General features: G+C 36.4%; 1 protein-coding gene across 1 annotated transcript; it reads right to left on the bottom strand.

Annotated features, from left to right (window-relative positions):
• Window positions 1-99: 99 nt before the first annotated feature.
• Window positions 100-19,658, bottom strand: LOC121859711 (origin recognition complex subunit 1-like). Its single transcript, XM_042356639.1, has 14 exons — window positions 19,444-19,658; window positions 17,588-17,715; window positions 17,182-17,271; window positions 15,939-16,033; window positions 14,061-14,215; window positions 13,051-13,229; window positions 10,184-11,066; window positions 8,638-8,886; window positions 7,688-7,844; window positions 5,208-5,351; window positions 4,435-4,605; window positions 3,952-4,214; window positions 2,095-2,219; window positions 100-1,446 (listed from the first exon to the last, which is right to left on the bottom strand). The coding sequence occupies exons 1-14, from the start codon at window positions 19,569-19,571 to the stop codon at window positions 1,280-1,282; spliced, it is 2,934 nt and encodes a 977-aa protein (XP_042212573.1). The 5' UTR covers window positions 19,572-19,658; the 3' UTR covers window positions 100-1,279.
• Between the last annotated feature and the right edge of the window lie 876 nt (window positions 19,659-20,534).

Genomic DNA, 20,534 nt, shown 5'->3' with positions numbered 1-20,534 from the left:
ACTACTGAATACTGTACAATAGAACCCACAAGCCTAAGCCTCACCATGCTACCACATTTGTAAGAGGTTAATGTGTCATGCTACTACCAAAGTGCTTCATAGGGTAAATGCTATGTTTTATTCTGATTTAAAATCTAAGTGGTGACAGGCTACAGTAACATAGGCTTTATCAGTGAACTAATTACACTTAGAAATTAAAAGAAAGAAGTAATTAGAGAAATTAAATAAATAAAGAAAATAGAAGATAATTAAAAAAGCATTGAAAATAAATGGATGATTCCCCACCTACATTGATGGCAGAGCAACAGAGATAAATAAACCAGTCATTTCCACACCCCCTACAATACAATATAAAGACATTAAAAAATTATGATGTTTAATATAAATCCCACAATATATAAATACAAGAAATGGATTCTAAAACAAACTTCTGATCTTCAATGAACAAAAAACAAATTGAGTAACAAGAACACTGAGTGGAGGCTGATGGTTGCTTTGAGACTACTGATATAAATAATAACTTGACCTGATGACAACAGCATTATAGTTAGTGGCAATGAAGGTGATGTCATACCAGTGACATAAACACCTAAAAATTAAAGAATAATTATACGGTAATTTCTAGAAAACATAAACATTAATATAGACAACCAACATTATAAATATTAGAAAATTCTATGAGTTTAGAAACATTGTGCAACTAGCTGTTTCAATCATGTTACAAATATACCGTATTAAACTCAAATACACAGTGATATCTCAGTTAGCCGGAACAATTGGTACAGAGCACTTCCGGGAATGATTTCAACAACCTAGCATCACCTATGGGTAGTACTTCTATGCCTGCAACTCCTTGATGTCATGATTCTCTCCTACCAGTGCTTCTTCAATGTCATCTCTCTTGATTCTAGTGCATCCTTGATCTCATCTTCTTGGTAATTGTCTCTCTACTACCATCCACTTCTCATTTACTCATTTTTTGAACCTATCTTTAACTTCATATTCTTTCTCTGTGTGTGTCACCTAAGCAAATATTGATCAGTTCTGTCTGTCACTTCTTTCATCTCTTAAAGAGGTAAATGAATCTGGTAATCTATTCTGGGTACAACAATGATACTGACCTATGACAGTTAAGTTCTGTGGTTTAATCTTGTAAACAATAAAAAGTATTTGTATTCAAAAATAAATTATAAAAGAAACCAGATAAAATACAAAGTATTTTGTGAAACTATTTATTATAAATTATTGATTCACTATCTTTTGTCTATATTCTATATTTTCAATTTGCTGGCGTGCTTTGCAAGGCATAGTTAACATCATCTGTGGATATATTCAACCGTAGGCGTAGGTTGAGGTCATTGCGAGAATGTTCTGTCAGGATCAAGCGTTGTGACGTAAGACAGTTGACAATCTTCACCACCTCAGATGCATAAGATGGCTCAATCCCTGAAAAATTAATGTAAAATTAACTTCTTTTTTCACAAATGAGTTTGCTTACATAAAAATCAGAAACACTCTTAGAAAGAAAACTTCTGTAAACACAACAGTGAGAGATGGTGCAAAGGGAAGATGAAAACAGTAGAGAATGGGCAGATAATTATTATTATTTTTTTTTTTTTTTTTTACAAAAAGTACATCTTATACAGTATGCTGTAAAAAAATTTCGTGTATATTTTTGGTCTGCTGTTCTGTACCCTGCTCTTGTATGATTTTTCATTCCTTCCAACACACATCTCTCACCCTTTGCTTGGTTTTCAATAGCCTTTTTGGGACTTGTTTAGCTCGATTTTGTGCAGCACGAGAATTTTCAGGAACATATCTCTCGTGTTAACACACTCCGGGATGAGAGGCTGGGGAAGCTCCAGATGCACCCACCCTGCTTACTGAGTCACCATCAAAATTTTTTGTACTTTATAGATAAAATATGTTCTAAATAAAAAGGCATTATATACATACACATATAATACACACACAGGTAGTCCTTACTTAAGGTGTGCACTTATCATTGTTTTAAATTCTCGTTGATTCACCTTATCATGAGGTATTAAAGGTTCACCATAGACTATAATAGATGTTTTCTCCATTAAAACATACCTTCAAATCTACACAGTGATATGAATTGCTCCAACACACGCCCAAAGACAGCTTCCTCCAGACCAGTGCGCACGAACTCTGACACGACGGCACGCAGCACAAACTGCTCCATCATACTGCAGCTTCTGCAAACCATAAAATTGAGTGACTTTCAAATAATGAAACAGAACTAATTGCATCATTATATTACAAACAAATTAAGTATACCTGTGCCTCATTCATTAAGTTATTCTGCAACTTATAAATAAATTCCTGTTTTCATCTTTCTTTCACATGTGTTACGGAAATAAACATGAAAGGTAATACCATAAAAATCTCGCATTTTATAATCGAGCCTGGATCAAGGAACTCTGTATAGCCATCTGACCTTGAGGGTTAATTTCAGGTACCAGAGCCCCAACTTTTGTCCTGAAACTTAAAGATTTAATACAGTATTGTACTTCTAAAAAAAATACCTTATTCTTGACTATACCAGATTTCTGAAGGAGGCATTGTGCATGATGTTGCCCTAAAAGGGAGAAATGTTAAGAGATTCGCTGCCGAGCATCAACATGCACGCTCCAATCTGCTTTTGTTTGATGTTGGCTGCAAAATAACATCACAAGGTTTTACAAATACTGTACCCCAAAACGGAGGAGGGAGGGATGTTGAATTGCTTGACTAAGGAGTTGACGATTAATTCACCCTTATAAGATTATGCTAGGTACATGCATCTCTGTAAACTAAAACCAGCTAGAGAAGGGGAGGGAGGGGGGGAACCAAAAATTTTCAGGGTGCTACACTTGGTCTGCACCCTCAACGGCAGCAGTTTTACTAGAGCCAGTTCTAGAGTGGTCAAAAAGAAACAAGGTGATTTCCTAGTAACTACTACTATACTGTGTATAGAAGCAGCTAACTAGGTACTCTCTGGAGGAAAGACTCATCAAAATTGCCATCCAGAAAATTCAACTAGGATGTGTTGTTCTGAAAGTCTCATGACTTTTGAGTGCCACCATGTTGACCAAGGTGAAACAATATACCAACCATGATAATGTGGAGGATCTGGTTATATTACCTTGCTAGCTAGCTTGCTGGCACCTTGGGTTGTCAAATTAAACACTCATAATAGGCAATATAATCACATCTTCCACACAATATAAATTTAGCACCAATAACTTTATGACAACAATCACCACCTTATCTCTTAGTGTTTTAAATCTAAAAACCACCTACAGTCTGTTCAATCGAACTTTGCAACTGAGGCCTAGGGTCACTTTGTAACAAGGCAGGTGATTGGCTTGCAGATGGGCATACGAAGAGTTATAAAAGATCTTTAGTATTTGATCTGTCGTATTTATATTCTGCTATCTTAAGGGATAATAACTTGTAGTGATTCATGTGTGTCTCTTCACCAGCCAATCAGCTGCCTTGCTACAAACTGACCCTAGGCCTCAGTTGCAAAGTTTGAGTAAACAAACAGGAGCATCCTTAATGTCGGAGCCATGTTAAAGAAGGTCCTCACAGGATGAGTATGTGACTGAATTTAAATTGTTGGTCCTTGTGAAGTCATTCTGTAGCAGATCCTAACCCATCCACTATAGGGACCCCACTTTTACTCTTTGGTTAACATCAGATTTTATTCAGCATGGGTGTTTGTGCTTGGCAGAAAAAACTTTTCAGTGTTTTCCTCTTTTTAGGTACCTTCATGTCACATGTCTCCCATTGAATTTTAGTAAGAAAAATAGTCTCATCAGATTTAATCATTTTAATCCAAATCACAAAAGATGAGGCCCAGGAACCTTGGGATTCGACCCTTGACTTGCTGGCTATACAGAATTGCTCAATCCTTGTACTGTATAATGTTATAAATTATCATACCTTATGGCTGTTATCTTAGGAGATGTGAACATTTCCTTTATTGCTTGGTCAACATGCAACATTCCAACCAGAGCTGCCCTCTTTAATGGAGATTTGGAAGGACTGGCTGGCAGTTTCTTCGTCTCTGCAATTTCTGTGGCTCGACGGCAGATGTCAAGTGCTCGCCTAGCATCTCCTGATAAAGCTGCAACTTTACGTGAAACCAACTGCACAGCATCTGGATCAAATGCATCAATGCCAAGCAAGCGAGACATTACAATTTCCTGTAAAATAAATTATATGAAAAAAAAAAGCACACATTTTTATTTACAAGTACTATAACATTAATTGGAATATACAATAAAAATTCTTCATATAATGGTTTCTTGATCACAATCACTCCAAAGTATCTTTAAGTCTGTCATTTACACTTATTAGTGCTATCTAATCTTAAGAACAGGACAAGCAGTTAGAATACATAAAGAATAAAATAAAAGCTCACACCTGCAGTTGTTTGTAGGTGTAAGGCTGGAATGTCATTCTTGTTAGTCCAAGCCTGGAAGATACCCGATTCATCATGAGGCGTTCAGGAAGGTCCATGGTATTAGCAATAGTTACAACAATCAGCTTACTACCAGGACGGCATGGCCAATCAAACAAATTGTACATCACATCCTGAAAGTTAAAACTAAAGGGTAACAATGAAGTATATTTCATAAACCCATTTTAAAAACAATATATACAACCTTGCTAGGATGATATGTTCATACTGACAGAATGGGAGGTGAGGCAGGTAAAAAGAAAAGATAATTCTAAGATGGATGGTGAGAGACCGGGTTTACTGTACTGGAAGGATGCAGTGAAGGACTACTAGGGAGGAAGCAGGGATGGTATTATTATAATCAATTAATTTCATATATTATAATCAAAAGGTAAAAATCATTTATAATAATTAAAATGACTTTTTATCTTCAAGTTTCACTCATAAAACCCCCCACTATTAATTTATTTAGTATTCAAGCATACCATGTGCTTAGCAAATCCAATTGGGAATGGTAATTTTTATTTCCTAGCTTCATAACCAATAAATAGCTGAAATTCTTATTTATGTAACAAGTACTGTTTTGTAATATAGGCTCTAACAAGCCAATCAAGATAGATATTTTCAATACATTCAGTCTATATTATGTCCAAAATTTTCTAATTTGTATCCATTATCATCTTTTATATACAGTATAATGCTAACAAAGCATGACATCAAGTGATTCACACTGCACCTGTTTGCGAGTCCACAAGAGATCCAACTCATCCACCAGCAGAAGTGTGGGTTCCCTTCTTGGGGCTGGAGTAGAGAATCTCTTTTCAAGTAAATTGGAGGCATGTTCTGCTGTTGCTTTAATTCCCGTTAAACCTTTCCATACCTGCATAAATAGTGAAAGGAAGAAAATATTTTAAATAAAAGCCATTTGCTGTATTTTGAGAGGGTGATTAAATCATAAAAATGACAACATGATATCCACCTGGATTATACAGCATGTCCTTCAAATTCGCAGGAGTTAGGTTCTCAAAATGGCCAAGAATAGCCAAATCCACGAATAACATTTGCTGACGGGGGTTACATTTTTACTTGTGTGCGAAGAAATGTATATTCCCTTTATATGTTGGCTCCTAGGACTATTATTTCTTTTACCAATATTGTAAATATGTGTGTGTGTGTGTGCAGACATGCACACACACACACACACACACACGCTATAAAAACAGCCCAGTCCCAACCATTGTAAAAATTATCAACAACTCGTAATCAACCAGCCAATCTTACCTTTTTGCACTGAAACTATGTTGAAATGCCCTGTAGTATAACCTTCTCCCCACTTAGTTATTATATATCATATTTGTATCACTTATGTTATTTGTCAATCAAGTGAGCCATTCCACAATTATGTAACTGTATATTTTCAGCCTTCTGGCTGCCATGCTCTTTCAGCCGTTTAATATTATTATTAAAATGCTACAAATAAATAATAATGGGGAAATCCTCTCACAAATAATAAGAAACATGACTACAAAATGTAATGTAGAAAAAATGCAAGTCTACCCTCAAGTCAACTCCGTGCTTTGATATTAAAGTTTAGTTGATCGAGTTGCCATACGGCGCCAGCACCAGCTGGGTTGATACGTAGATCAAACTTACAGAATTTCTTTCGTAGCCATCTAGCCAACCCAACATAAAGGATGTCGGTAATTGTGGTGTAATGCTGTATACTTTTTCACAATATGTATGTAGGATGGTGTGCATGTAAATGAAGGTTACGTATATCTACTCAAAAATATGAGTTCAAAAAACCAAAACACTTCACAGTTTAGCCCAGTAGCCTGGTGGTTACAACGATGAGCTAACCTAGCTACAATGACATGATAAATCACTGTTAAGCACTATTCTATCAGTAAACACTATTAATAACAGTAAATCCAGTAAAATATGGCAGGGAGCGAGGAGTTACAACTGTAGATGACGAGCTAACTGGCAGTCACTCCTTTCACCCTCTCCCGTTGCCAGGCATACGTATGGGAGAAATACATGACCTTTCTCTCTTCACTTGTTTGGCCACCTTCCCACAGCTGGATGAAGGTGGTTGAGGGAGTATCGGAAACATCACAAGCACGAGCAGCACAGTTGTTACGAGAGCAGAGTAGCACACGAGCGAGACGGATAAGTGTTTATCCCGGACTGAGGCGGAGCGCGCGTGGGTCAGCTTCCCGGGACGCCACAAAGATCGCACGCTCACCGTACCGGCCGCGAAAAAAAATGCCAGCAACTTTAAAACTACCCGCAGACATTCTTGGGTACATCCAGGGTGTCATCCACGAATAATAGAGGACCGTGAAATAAAAACCTGTGAATTATCCGGACATGCTGTATATATATCACCAAACATGTCAACTATACAGAGCCACCTTATACATATGATTAAGAATATAAAAATATACCTTATGTTCTCTAAGCAGGGTTTAATCTTTGCTCAACTGCCAGGCTATTACATGAAGCTCACCTCTTCTTTCCTGTCTACTAATAATTACAGTGTGTGTGTGTGTGTGTGATTTGTTCTTTTTGAAACACTGTCCCCTAATATTGGATATAATACTTTCTGTTACCTTAGTATATCTTTTAAGTACCCTGTATGTAAGACATTACAGGACTTACACAGAAGCAATGATGAGGTAATAGGTAGTAGGTTTAATTATGTGAAAGGATAGAACTGCAGTTTTAAATATTTATCAGTGTCCCCCAAAAATATTGTTAAGTCATAAAGACACATGAAATAAGACCAAATAGAAGAAGACAAGCAGATGGAGATATCATACTGTATCATAGTAAGTTCCATTCTGAGGGTGTATATAAACCACAACCTCCAACTTCTCCCCACTCTTAAGTTTGTAACACTAAGTAAAAAGGAAATAGAATTACTGTAGTGGTGAATCTTGTGGGGTGAGCATTCTGTGATCTGATGGTGACTTTAAAGGACTAACTACCACAACTGACTGCCCACCTTCTGCCTTACCCATCATCCCTCACTGCCCACCTCTTGCCCTACCCACATTCGAACATTGCCCACCTGTTGTCTTATCCACCAACCATGGCTTCACCTCTGATAATAAACTATGAAAAAGGGTAACAGTAACTCAAGTAAATATACATTCAAAAGGCCATTGTCGAGTTTTATCATTTTTATACCAAATTAACAGAATATCTTACCTGGACCCAAAGCTGATGAGGCTCTGTCAATCTCATAGCATTAACCTCTAGGAATGTAAATGAAGGCAAAACTCCTTCATTACTACAGTCACGAAGAAGTTTCACCACCTCCCTGACTGTTGCAGTCTTTCCTGTGCCAGGGACACCGCTGATGTACCTAAAAACACACAACTTTTTAATCAGAGGCATCCCAGTGGAAGATAATCAACAGCATCCAAGCTCTCCAATCAGTAAGATTTTGATACAGAATAGACAAACAGGAGACACTCTAATAGGGACAAAAATATTTCGAAGGCATTAATCTAAAACAAGTACTTAAATGTGACCTCCATGACTGCACACTCTAAATTGCAGAAGGTACTCCACACCACTCCACGTATCCTACTGGTGCACCTACACTTATCTGTTAAATTCCAAGGGAGAAATATAACCACTAAACTGCCATTCTTAATCTGATACAATATTTGCTTACTGTGCCCTGGTGTCCTATGACTCTGAACACTCGTGCCAAATGCAAATGAAAGCGGTACATAACTTAATACACAAATTCTCTTTACAAGTGGACAAAACAGCCATGCAAAATGAAGACACAGATGAAGAGGATAAACTAAAGTTCCAACCAGGCTTCACTGGAAGGGAATAGTAATTTTCCTTATGAACAATACCAACATTACATTCTTGAAGATGGAGAGCAGATCTTCTAATCTAATCACTAATACTGTATACTGAAGATAATTCCAAACAAATCCGGCAAGAGGACTTTCATCCGAATATAAGTTTACCACTTTATGAGCAGAGAGCAAAACCTACTTAAGTAAACACAAGTAAATATTCTCTGTCAAAACCAAAGACAATTAATTGTAGAATATCAAATTTCTATGATGTAATTCATTGTCAAGTTCTATCCTAGAAATGCAAGAGTTCTTCATTCTCCTAATTATTGTATTTACATGCATCCTCCAGTGTTGTCCATGAGTTTGCCTTCAACAAAGGAATATATATCTTGGAATTCATCCTCGCGACATGGCAGTGAATCAGGGACGGCAGAAACATGAAGGCGAGCTCGAGCCTTCTCCAGTGGTGTCTGTGGATGTTTCACAGGCTCTTCTCGTACTGGCATTCCAGGAGTTACAGATTCACGTCGTGGAGTCTTCTTTACACTGGATGGTGTCCTTGATAAATGCTTCTTATTGGATTTCCTGAAGAGAAAATAACCATTATACTACTACAGTACCAGATTCAGTAGCCTTTGTAATTAAGTATTTTCTTGGAGAACTAAAGTTTTGGAAGAAAAAAATTTATTAGATTTTATTTAGAAAGATGAAGGATTTACTTTGAAATCTCATTTTCTAATGGAGCCTTAATCAGGTGGCTTTCGAAATATAAGTGACTTATTGTAGAGTTCCATGCCCTCAGACAACCCCCTATTATGTTAGCCAGGGTTGATTTATTAGCTCACTCTGAATAAACTAATCATCTTTCCCTGAAGTATCACAAATGAGCTTAACACTTTCAGTAGCTTTTGAGGAAAAAAGCAAAGTGGGGGAAGTGTCAGTGTGATGTGTTATTCCCCTCTGACTTTCATCAAGAAATTGAAAAAAAAAGGGGGGGGGAGGGATTAAGATGGCAAACAGTTGCTCTGGTGAGATTTGTGTGGTGAATGCCTGGAATGACTAAAAAACTTGGCTTCAAAGAACAACTGCTACAAGAAATCACACTAATTTGAGGTCAATGAGTAAAGGGTGGGTGGTAAAGGGTTGCTGGTACAGGCAGACCTCAATTTACAAGAGGGTTACATTCCCAGAAAACTTGAACTTTACAATAAAGCTAGATGGTGGAGAAATGAAATAGCTAATCTTCATACGGAAAATGCTAAAGCAGGCCATTAGACAAAATATTATTAAACTATCAATGTGAACACCAACCTTACTGACATCCCTGATGGTTGCACCTTACTCTAGGACTGTAAATTTCCTCTAACAAAAGTATTATGGTATGAAATAGATAGAGAATTTTCCTTATCTAGCTACCAGAGAAATAAGACAATCTGATAATTAATATAGTACTAATACAATATATTATGAGAGAGTGGGCCCTATTGATATCAAGGAGTGCATTACTTCTGTTAGCTACCAGTACATATAACACTACCAATAACTGTTGGTTACTGTATATTTCTGTACACTATTAAAACACTTTAGTAGGCAGAAGTAATAAGAGGAAGAAAGGAGAGAGAGCTACAGAAGGAGAGAGAGCTACAGAAGGAAGAAAAGAAAAACAAAAAGAACAGTAGAGACAAGGAAGAAAAAGAAATTGAAGAACACGCAAATATATAAGCAAAAAATATAAAGTACAGTACGTATAAGGAATGTGTATAATTATAAAGAGAGAGATAGAAAAAACACTATGAATGTCAATAAAAGTGAGAAATGTAAGAGATGGTGGACGAAAAAAGAAAAAGAATGAATCTACAATATACAGTATTGATAAAATTACCTGCTAGGAGTCACTGCAACTGGCTGGAATTCATGTTCCTCTTCATGTTCTCGTAACTCAGTGAGGGTGAGAAATGACTCCACACAATCACTGCATTGGTGCTTCTTTTTCATAGAACTTTTAGATTTTGAACTGACATGTCTATCTTTCTTTGGAGTTGTAAAGAATGGCAATGGAAGATCTTTCTCATTTTTAGGGACACATTTTTTTGAAGTGTCTGATAAAGAGTCGTCTTTCCTTAAATTCTGGCATGATTCAAATTTTTTGGGGCTTCTCTTTTGGTTACCAACCTGACTGATATTAAAAGGAGTTTTTATTTTTTTATCTTCTTCGTCTGATTCAAGGTTTTCCCCTTCCTCTTCACTTTCACTACTATCCATGTCCTCACTATCACTACCCAATAAATCTGTAATTTCATCGTCTTTAAGAGCACGAACTTTGCCAATCTTTTTCACGATATCAATTTTTTCCTTGGATGATTTATAAACACTTGATGATACAACACTTCGAGGTTTTGAGGGTGAAGATTTTTCACGGAACTTTGGTGACAAAGGAGTTACACATCCATTTCTATCAACTTCCCCATCATTAAATTTTCGATAGCACACAATTTTCAGTTTTCGTCCAAAGCCAGTGTGTCTCTCTACACTGGTCATATTCTCATTGCTTATTATTTTGGACAATGTATCCCGCATTGGACTGTCTTTTTCATTAAAGCTGGTTCGGGGTCTTTTCTTTGGTGTGTGGTCATCTGTATCCACAGCTTGCCGTTTTAAAGTGTGTGGGAGACGCACACCGCTAGGAGATGTTGACTTTAAGACATTTATCTTTTTTAGCTTTATTGATATGGTGGGTTTCAGAAGCTCAAATTTTCCACTTGGTTCTGTTGAAAAAACAATACAATAATGGATACGTACAGTAATACACTGCAATTATCACTGATACCTGTAACTGTAAAACACTATTATAATTATATAAATCCTTTTGTAGCATAAATACATCATATACACCACCCATCTTCTCTCTCCCATTTTCCACAATTTCCTCCCAGCATATATGTCTCCCCATTTCCTACTGTCTAGTCTACCATCTATCAAATCTTCTTTGTGAACCCATCCATTCCATTTTCATTAAAAGCACATACTCCAATACTATCCACTCAAAAGCCTTCAATCATATTTTTACTCTTTATCGCCTCCATCCACAAGGGGCCACTGGTTGGGGTGCACCAAACACACTGTTGTTCCTGGAGACTGAGGGGTTGTGCTTGTACGATAACCGACTAGCCACTGCACTCCTAGCTCCACGGGTGAGGAGCTGTGTTCTTATACAGTACTAAATTTCTTACTACATCACCTACCTTACTCTATTTCAAAGATGTTATAAATAATAAAAGAAACTCTACCTTAAAAATAAACTCAAAAGATATTAACCAACACAGTACTTCAATCAAACAATCTTTAACATCTTACAGGTGAGGCATTCCAGAAGTTAATGATTATTTTGACATGTATATTGAAATTCTGTGGTAATAAATAACTCTTGAGTCTGTAGAAGAGAGTGAGCAATATCATCACTACAGCATCAGGAAACTTAGAAGTGCTGTAGGTATTTGAAGGAGTGTATACAGGGTGAGTGTTGGAGAAGGAAGGTAGGTGTGGTTGTGACGTGTCCATCCAGCCAACACCAAGACTTGGTCCAACATACACTCCATCAAATACTGTAAATCTAATTTTCCTCATATTGATGATGGCCAGGCACCTTGGGATATTGTTTATCCTTCTCTACAGACACTGTAGATTCTTGTCACTGCAGAATATGGATTCTTGCAAAGTGTTCAGGCCATCACTAATATATGCAATGTCTCATATACATACTATAAATCATGAAGTGAAAATCTATGTTCTACCTCAAAAACAAAATGTGTCCAAGAACAAAATGATGAGACCCTAATCTAACAACTAAACTGCCCAAAAACTCTGCACCACTTTCTGCCAGAGGGTGTACAAACAAGGATACCATGATAACGTAAGATGGGGTTTACTTATTGGATCTTTGAGCAATGACATATTGAGGTGCATTGCTAGATTTACCTATTATTTGCTTCTGGCATATTTCTTCCCACTGCAAAAAATGTAACTTATACAAAAATACCTAAAAAAAAAAAGGGACCTCACTGGTTACATTGCCACTATTTGTCGATGAATAAATTTAACCAGCAAAATGAAGAGCTTAGAGCTACAATGTAGACCAATCTTTTATTTTATTAATTTTTTGTATAAACAGATATAAGGCACATGACTGCTTTCATTTTCTCCAGTTGTAAAGATAGGTACCCATTCACAGTCGATGATGACATGCCATATTCTTTACAGAGTGCAATGGTTCTAATGCCTTCTTCATGTTTCATAATAATTTCTGCACTGTGTATTATCAATATGTGAACTAAAATTTCAGAATGACCAATAATTTTAATATAAAAAATGCAAAAATATTCAAGAGCACAACTTTCTTGATATTTACTCCACTGGAAATGAATGTAAACATAGAACCAATTACTGTATTGGAGGACTAGCCGATCAGATGATGCGCACAACAAAGCGTGTTTCTCGTAAGGCTTTCGTTAATTGAAGTTTTGTTCGTTAATGGAATTGAAAATCCTTATGGGAGCTAATTCATTAACCAAAATTTTGTTAATTGAACCGTTCGTTAATCGAGGGACCACTGTACTTTGTTTTGCTGAACAAGAACCAAGATGAATGACTCTATACAGTATTAGTTATTTGTGAGGACTGCTGCACCAGTTCCCCCACTCAGCCAAGTATAGAAAAAGTCTCAACTATAAACAAACAAGAGAAAAAATATACCTAGAAGCGGAATTTCTGGGGATTCATCACGCTCCACATGTTTCTTGTTATTGTTTGGTGTTTTGGCGGTATTTTCTTTGCCGTCTCTTGTGCTCGGAGTGATGCAATGGTTGCTACCTGGTGTTGCAGCAGTTGTTATATTGGTTAGGTCATTTGCAAGAGAACGACGTGCAGTGTGTCTGGAAGTTACAAAAATAAAATTGCCGGTAAAGTTACAGAATATGGTGTAACATCATACAAAACCAACTCTACCTAAAAGTACAGAAGAGAAAAAATGTGGGGTAGATACAACCATGCTCAAAAGTTTACAAACTCTGGCTAAATGTATGTACTCACATAGACAACAAAAACATCTCCTACCACAGGGTAGTGACTACAGTTCTTTGTTTCTTTGCAGTCAGACAACTAAAATGCTGAGGTTAGGTGGATGTTAGAGATGAAATGACACATAGATACAAAAGTGATTGGTGAGGCTGAGCTGCTTGATTACTGTAAGCTCCAAATTAAAATAACAGATTCAACAAACACAATAAGTAGCATTCAACAAAGGTAAACTTTATCCTAAAAAAAAATTATATACAGTAATGCAAAATATTTAAGTTTAAAATATGTTTCTGACCTCTCTTTTTCAGACATGTAACACTATTACATGTAAGGTTGGAAAGTGAATTCTTTAACTATTGTGCACAAATTATCCAGTTCAGAGTGCCAACAAGTATCATATAGTATACAGTATTCAGCCCTGGGTAAGGCTTTAAGTAAAATGGACCCCCAAGTCATAATAAGACAACATAACTGTTGGGTTAGTTTAGGCTAAGTACTGTACTGTACTGTACTGTACTATTAGAACTGAAGCAAATCTGATCAGTCACCCTGGGTTACACATCACTTTGAAAAACTTTTTATGAGCATATAGACACTGTCTGTCACCACTAACCACAATTTACAATATAGAGACAGTCTTCCAAAAATGTAAAACTTTATATAACATAACACTTATACAAACACACCTCTTGGCACTCGGCTGTGAATTTCCAAAGTCCTTTAGAGGATGAAGACGGGGTGTCTTGCCACCATAACTGAACCGGCACACATAAAATGGATCTGAGCAATGTAATGGCTTTTGGACAAATTTGGGATCAACAGTACAGGTTACTTCTTGTACCTGTCAACAAGAGACAAAGAAAAATAATGCACACACATATAACCATTAATAGAAGTGTTCATTAGCTGTGATTGTCCCTACCAGGAAGCCCACCAGAAACTTGAATGCTTCTGAGCAAAAACTTATACTATAAAAGATAACCTAACCATAATCTACAGGAACACTTACTATACATACTGTATTATAATCCAATTAAGTAAAGAGAACAGTGATTGTTAACAGTGCACTGATATAAGGGAAGACCAAAATATTAAGATACAATACAGTATTAAATGACAACACAAACATGTATATGTATTAGTATATACAGTATACTGTACTGTATTTGGAAAGTGTCATTAAAAAATGCCCAATGCACATATGAAATTGAATGTAACCCGTCAATATATCTATTACTGTATTAGAACAATCTGAGGAAAGTGCTATTTGATCATGAAATAGTCCATTTGGTCAAACTATCTGATCACTACATGTTATAGTTAATCACATTACCCACATTAACATCAGGTACATCAGACATAAAAGTTCACCAGAGGCAGCAACCAATGATTCATACAGTACTGGAAGGATGGCTTGTGCTGACAACACTACATAATCAGTCACATATTTACTCCTTGATAACAAGACAATACAGTACATCTGATACCTTGCATAAATCTGTTAGGGGCAGTTGTAAACTTTGGTACCCATTTACAGCTGGGTGTACTGGGAATGCCCAGGAATCGAACCACCTACCCATGGACAGGAGGCGAGTGTTATACTACTCAACCATCGCACTCCATACACTGTACCAGTGTAATTAGAGACAATTACTGATTGATATTACTTGTATAACAAATTCTGCAAAATTTAACAGACATAAAAATCATTGATTTAGATGACAAGACTATTATGTTGGTAGGCCACTTGATAACACTTTGAGCAGTGTTACACTGCACACCTGGCCATGTGGGCCTAAAAATTGTTTGAGTTATTGTAATGTCTCTGTTAGCCGGAACTGTCCAATACCTGGAACTGAAATTGGCTCAGAATTTTTCCAGAAAAATTCTTTCAATTCCGAGTCTGTGAGCGAGTTTCCAAGGTTGATAATTAACCTCATTTTCTGAGAAAATTTAGGAAAATATCTCCATTTTTTTCCGGGTCTGGGGGCAAATTCTGAGGATGAAATAATGTGTGATTTCCGAAAAATTTCAAAAAACTTTTCCCGGTACAATACAAACTGTACTTAGAAAAATTCCAGGGGGTGTGACAATTTTCTGGGCTTGAGAGAAATTTCTCATCCTGGAAGAGCTCTGCACCAATTATTCCAGCTAACAGAGATATCACTTGTATATTGTTTTAACTGTTCTCTCTTTAAAGAAATTGAGAGGATTTATGGCTTCTATGGATAACTAAAGCCTATCTATACAGTAATACTTAGGTCCTCGAACAAATTCTCTGCCATCAACCCAAGGCAACACTTGTATCACACAACCTCTCTTTACTGTGAAATTGTACAGCTTAAAGCTGACACTTAATACTGCATTATATTCACTTATTATTAATGGTGCTCTTGCACAACTTGATATGTAAGAACAATTTTAAACACCTCTAAAACTCACTATTCTGAGCTTGGCAGGAAATTTAACTAGCTGCTCAAAGGGGTGGTAGCTAAACCCACTGTGGTGATTCCTTATCTAAACATTCCAGATTTTTCTAATACTGTACAAAAATTAATACTTACAGAACATGTACTGAGAATACTTTGTATATCTACATCTGTTTCAAATGCCCTCTCTTCTTTCACAACTTCTAAACCATGTACAAGAGCAGGCACATCTGCAATTCAATGACCAAAATCACAAATTAAATATAAAGATATGAACACTAACAGATCTATTGCATTTTACACACTAAATAGAAATCATAGGGTGAGAGGACAAGTATACAAACTATTTCAGTTTTATTTCAGATGTAAATTAAATAAATACCTGACAACTTATCTATTAAAACTGATAATTTTTCAGTTACACCAGTTTATAGGTAAATCATTATAGTATATACTACACAATCTTAGAAAGTTTACTGACCAGCCTGCCATAATACTTAACATACTGGTCCTTGACTAATACTGAACATCATTACAGTATGTGTGTTCTTCTCAAGAATGAATCCAATAATTAATATACCAATTCAGACAGTACAGTAGTTTCTTCCTACAAGGAAACTAAAATTTATTACTTTTTTTCTTGAGACAAAAACAGAAATTTCATTAATCAAGAATGTTTAATTGTGATTTTGGTAAGCAAAACCCAGAGGTACAGTCAGCTGTATTTTAAGTGGTACAGTACAGTGGCTGGAACATTTTCTGAGCAGGTATGTGTTTGCATACATCGTAGTAATGTACCTGTATCTAGCTGAATGAGAAGAGACAACCTCTTAATAGTGGACAGACTAAAGTGTTGATTATGTAATCCTCCTCTTGCCTATGAATGCTTTAATTTCCTGTTTGGTTATGTTTTCCATTCAGACTGCCAAATATAACATCATTGCATCCTATCTGTTATCTGTTGGAGAATAGTGAGGTCCCTGCCCCGTAGATAAAGTTGTGAGGGATGCAACACCATACTAACATGTTAATAAGTACAGTATACAATCCTCATCAATCATGTTTTGATATCTCAGGACAGCTCTAAGTACATATGAAGACGGTCCCCACCACCTGAAACAGGATTGAGGAGGATTTCTTAACTAACAAATTAGTATGGCAGTGGAACAGCCTTCACACTCACCTACAAGGCTTCTGAAGTCCAACAGATAGGAAGCAATGATGTTATATTTGACAAACCCAACAAGAAATATAAGCAATCATATATAAGAGGAGAGTTACATATGTAACACCACTCAGTTTGACATACTGTAGTATGACATACATACAGTACAAACACATAGTTGCCGCATCTCAGAATGGTATAAATTACACTTACCCCTTGGGATTTGTTTAAGGTGGGCAAAGCTAATGTCTTGTAGCCGTGAGTACCACTGAACAATCACACGCTTACTGTCCCTTTTCTCACCTACAATACAAAGGTTATACAGTCATTAAAATTTAATTATTCCAATTTTAAAACTAAAGTACTGTACAGTGTATTCACATTCAGTGATAATAGTCATTCACCATCACACTACTTGTACAGTACAGCACCAGCAATATCTTCTAATGCACTGATCACCTTTGAAAGATTCCACAAAGATATTTATTACACTAAAAAGTCCACATCTGCCTTTTAATAAAACATTTGGAATATTCAAAGAAAATAAATTATTAAATGATTATTAGTTAAGTGCAAAATTTGTCAAAGAAAACTGTGATTACTTTTGGATAATATTCACCATTATCATAGCACCTGACGATCCTTGCAATATCACAGCCATCTGGACTATCAGGATCTGGGGAGTCAGCATTGCGAATATAAACACAGTCACTGACGTAAATGGACAGTCTACCAAGTCGAAACCCACTGAAAGTTAGAGATTTTATTAACACTTACAACAAACTATAGTAAACTGGTATATAATCCACAGTAACTAACGTGCCTTGATCATCTATGATGGCACAATGTACAAATTAAAACTTCATCAAAGTCCTAACTATTTTGGTGAAGTTAAGATACAGTACAGCAATCATATGCCTTACACAGTACAGTACCTGAAACTACAGCATGTACAGTAAGTAAACGATCATTTCATGGTGTTTTATAGAGGACACTCGTAGTTTGTGTAATTTTTTGGGGGGTAAATTTATAGTAAAGCACCGGTCTTTCTCTCGCTGTTATTAATACGTATTTCGTAATGTTTAGACATTTCTAAGATATTTTTCTTCTATGATATTTCCGCCGAAAATTAAGGATAACCGAGATATTAATTTTCCAATATTATTATATTTGGTCAGACAAAAGTGTTGCCAGCTGTTGTTTACATCTGGTGGAGAAGCTCTGACCCCCCTCACCTCCATGTTCACTTCTTAAGCGTCTACAGCGTATGTGCAGGGGATGGTGTGATAGTTTCTTATTGGCTATAGCGAGAGGAGATTTATTATTGGGCAAAGGCAAGAGTTTTTTGTCTTAACCAATGAACAATGCGTGGGTACGTCGGGAGCGGAAATTTGAATTTTCAGTACAAGATAAGGCTGAACAGGTTTAAGAGCTGTGTCGACATTGTGATAGAGATTATTTTACGTCACTTGCCGAGTTTCATTAGAAAAATAGTGAGGCCATTTAATTTTTTAGAAAACACGGTGTATTACCAAACAACGTTACTTGTCCAAAGTGTAATAATCAGTGTACACTGCATGAAGAACAACACATCTGACCTGGTTCTTCTTCAGACTAAGGTAAAATGTGGGAGCATGAACAAATGGGGGTCCAGGGAGACAGAGCCCCCCTGTTTAGGTTAGGTTTGTTTTTGTTTTTTACACAAAAAGGGGTAGGTTAAGTTAGGTTATATTTCTTTCAGCATTAGAAATATGTTTTTTCCAATGGTTTTTTATGAGGTTTGAACGATTTTTGCCTTGTTCTCCATTAGGAAATTACCTGTTTCTGTGAGTTACCCAACAAATAACTCCCAGTTTCCCAACATCTTCCCTTGTTGGGTGGGAGGTTATCTCAAAAACGAATGATTTCCGGCGGAAATGAATGTCAAATTCGTTCGAAACTGATCAAAAAACGAAAGAAAAAAATATACCCAAAGACAGAACGGTGCTTTTCTATAAATTTACCTTTGTTTTAACCCAACCCAACCTTAACATAAAACCGCCACATTACCGCCCAGAAGACAAAGTAATAAGCACCTTAGGAGCCTAAATATCTACCAAACAAAGCATTTGCACCAGAAATTATTGTATCAGTACTAATGAAAATAAGAGTAAGAAATCAAACTCCAAAACAAAAAACTCGTTGGCAGGTCAGTCATCAATAGTAAGGTTGTCAAAAGTTTGTATTTCAACCCCACATTTTCCCTGCCCAATTAACAACTAATATTTTAAGTAAGTGGAGGGGTCATATAGGTTAAATACTCTTAAAGTATAAATTTCCAACCTCCCCATATAATACTCAATATATAAGTAAGTGTTAGCAACTACCAAATATTGACCCAAAGCTTTACAAGAACTATATATATAACGCCAACTATAAACTTATATAATGATTTTACTAAATAAAGTGTACGTCAAGACCCTCAGCCGCACCCACCTGTAAAACGTCTTGTCTCTATTAATTCTTTCCTTTCTTGATGCTTCTATTGGTTTTCCTAACCATGAAAATAGTGAAGCATCTCTCATTCCATTCATTTTAAGTCGTATTCTTGCCGAGAAAGTCATGATGTGGGTATTTATGTTATCCAGCACCTTAGTTCAGCAGCATAAACAAAACAGTTTCTGGCGGGAAGGGGAGCGTCTGGCAGGGGGCTCACCGGGCCTCTCTGCCTCACGCCCAAACTATCGTACTAAACTACACAAATTATTACACCTACACTAAAATTGTCGTACTACCTGGTATACCACTTTTTCATAAATCTTAAGTGGCACTTGAAATCTACGTTATAAACAGAATTTTACAGGTAATTTCAGAATATGAAGAATTATAAAATTCTTCCTAACAAAGAAAAAATCACTATTTTGATGAGAACGTACTGTACTGTACGTACACTAGAACTAATATTATCCTCTTCGCCACTAGTCATCTTACTTGACCAGACAGTCGAACGCAAGGCACCTTCGTCTTTCCTCGACCGATCGCTCAAGCGGCTAACGAGCCAATCAGTGGCTAAGAGGATATAAAAGTAAAAGTAAAAGTTGTCATTGAGTTCCTCTTAGCTTTCAGTCTCATATATAAGTTGAAATAGTGTGTCAGTGAATATCCGAACTAGCTCCCAGAATCATGCATTTCCAGCTATACAGGTAAATGCTCAGAAGTGAAAACCAGCAGGATCATGGCATTAGCGTGACATTTGTGTACGATAGTAGTTTGTATCATACATCGTGATAAATGTCCATATTTTCGTATGACTACAATAATTGTTGTGCAGCTGCCATCCCTACAGCTGATCAACGCATTGTTGTCACAGGTAAAAGATGTCGTACAGTATATTACCTGAATAAGTAAACTTTTATTGTATTGTTTAAACGTTGATAAATCGGTTATTAACCTCTGGTATGCCTTTTTATTTTTCACTTTATAAACTTAACCTTCTTATGTTGTAATGAAAAAATCCATTAAGTGCGGTTTACAGACTTAACAATAACATCAGTCCGGAAAGTGAGTACACTAGCCCGTTATTTTAA

Source organism: Homarus americanus, unplaced genomic scaffold (genome assembly GCF_018991925.1).
Source record: "Homarus americanus isolate GMGI-L3 unplaced genomic scaffold, GMGI_Hamer_2.0 scaffold27231, whole genome shotgun sequence".
Classification (NCBI taxonomy): Eukaryota; Metazoa; Arthropoda; class Malacostraca; order Decapoda; family Nephropidae; genus Homarus; species Homarus americanus.
Note: the sequence above shows the minus strand (reverse complement) of the source record. Positions and strands in the feature narration are given on the sequence as shown.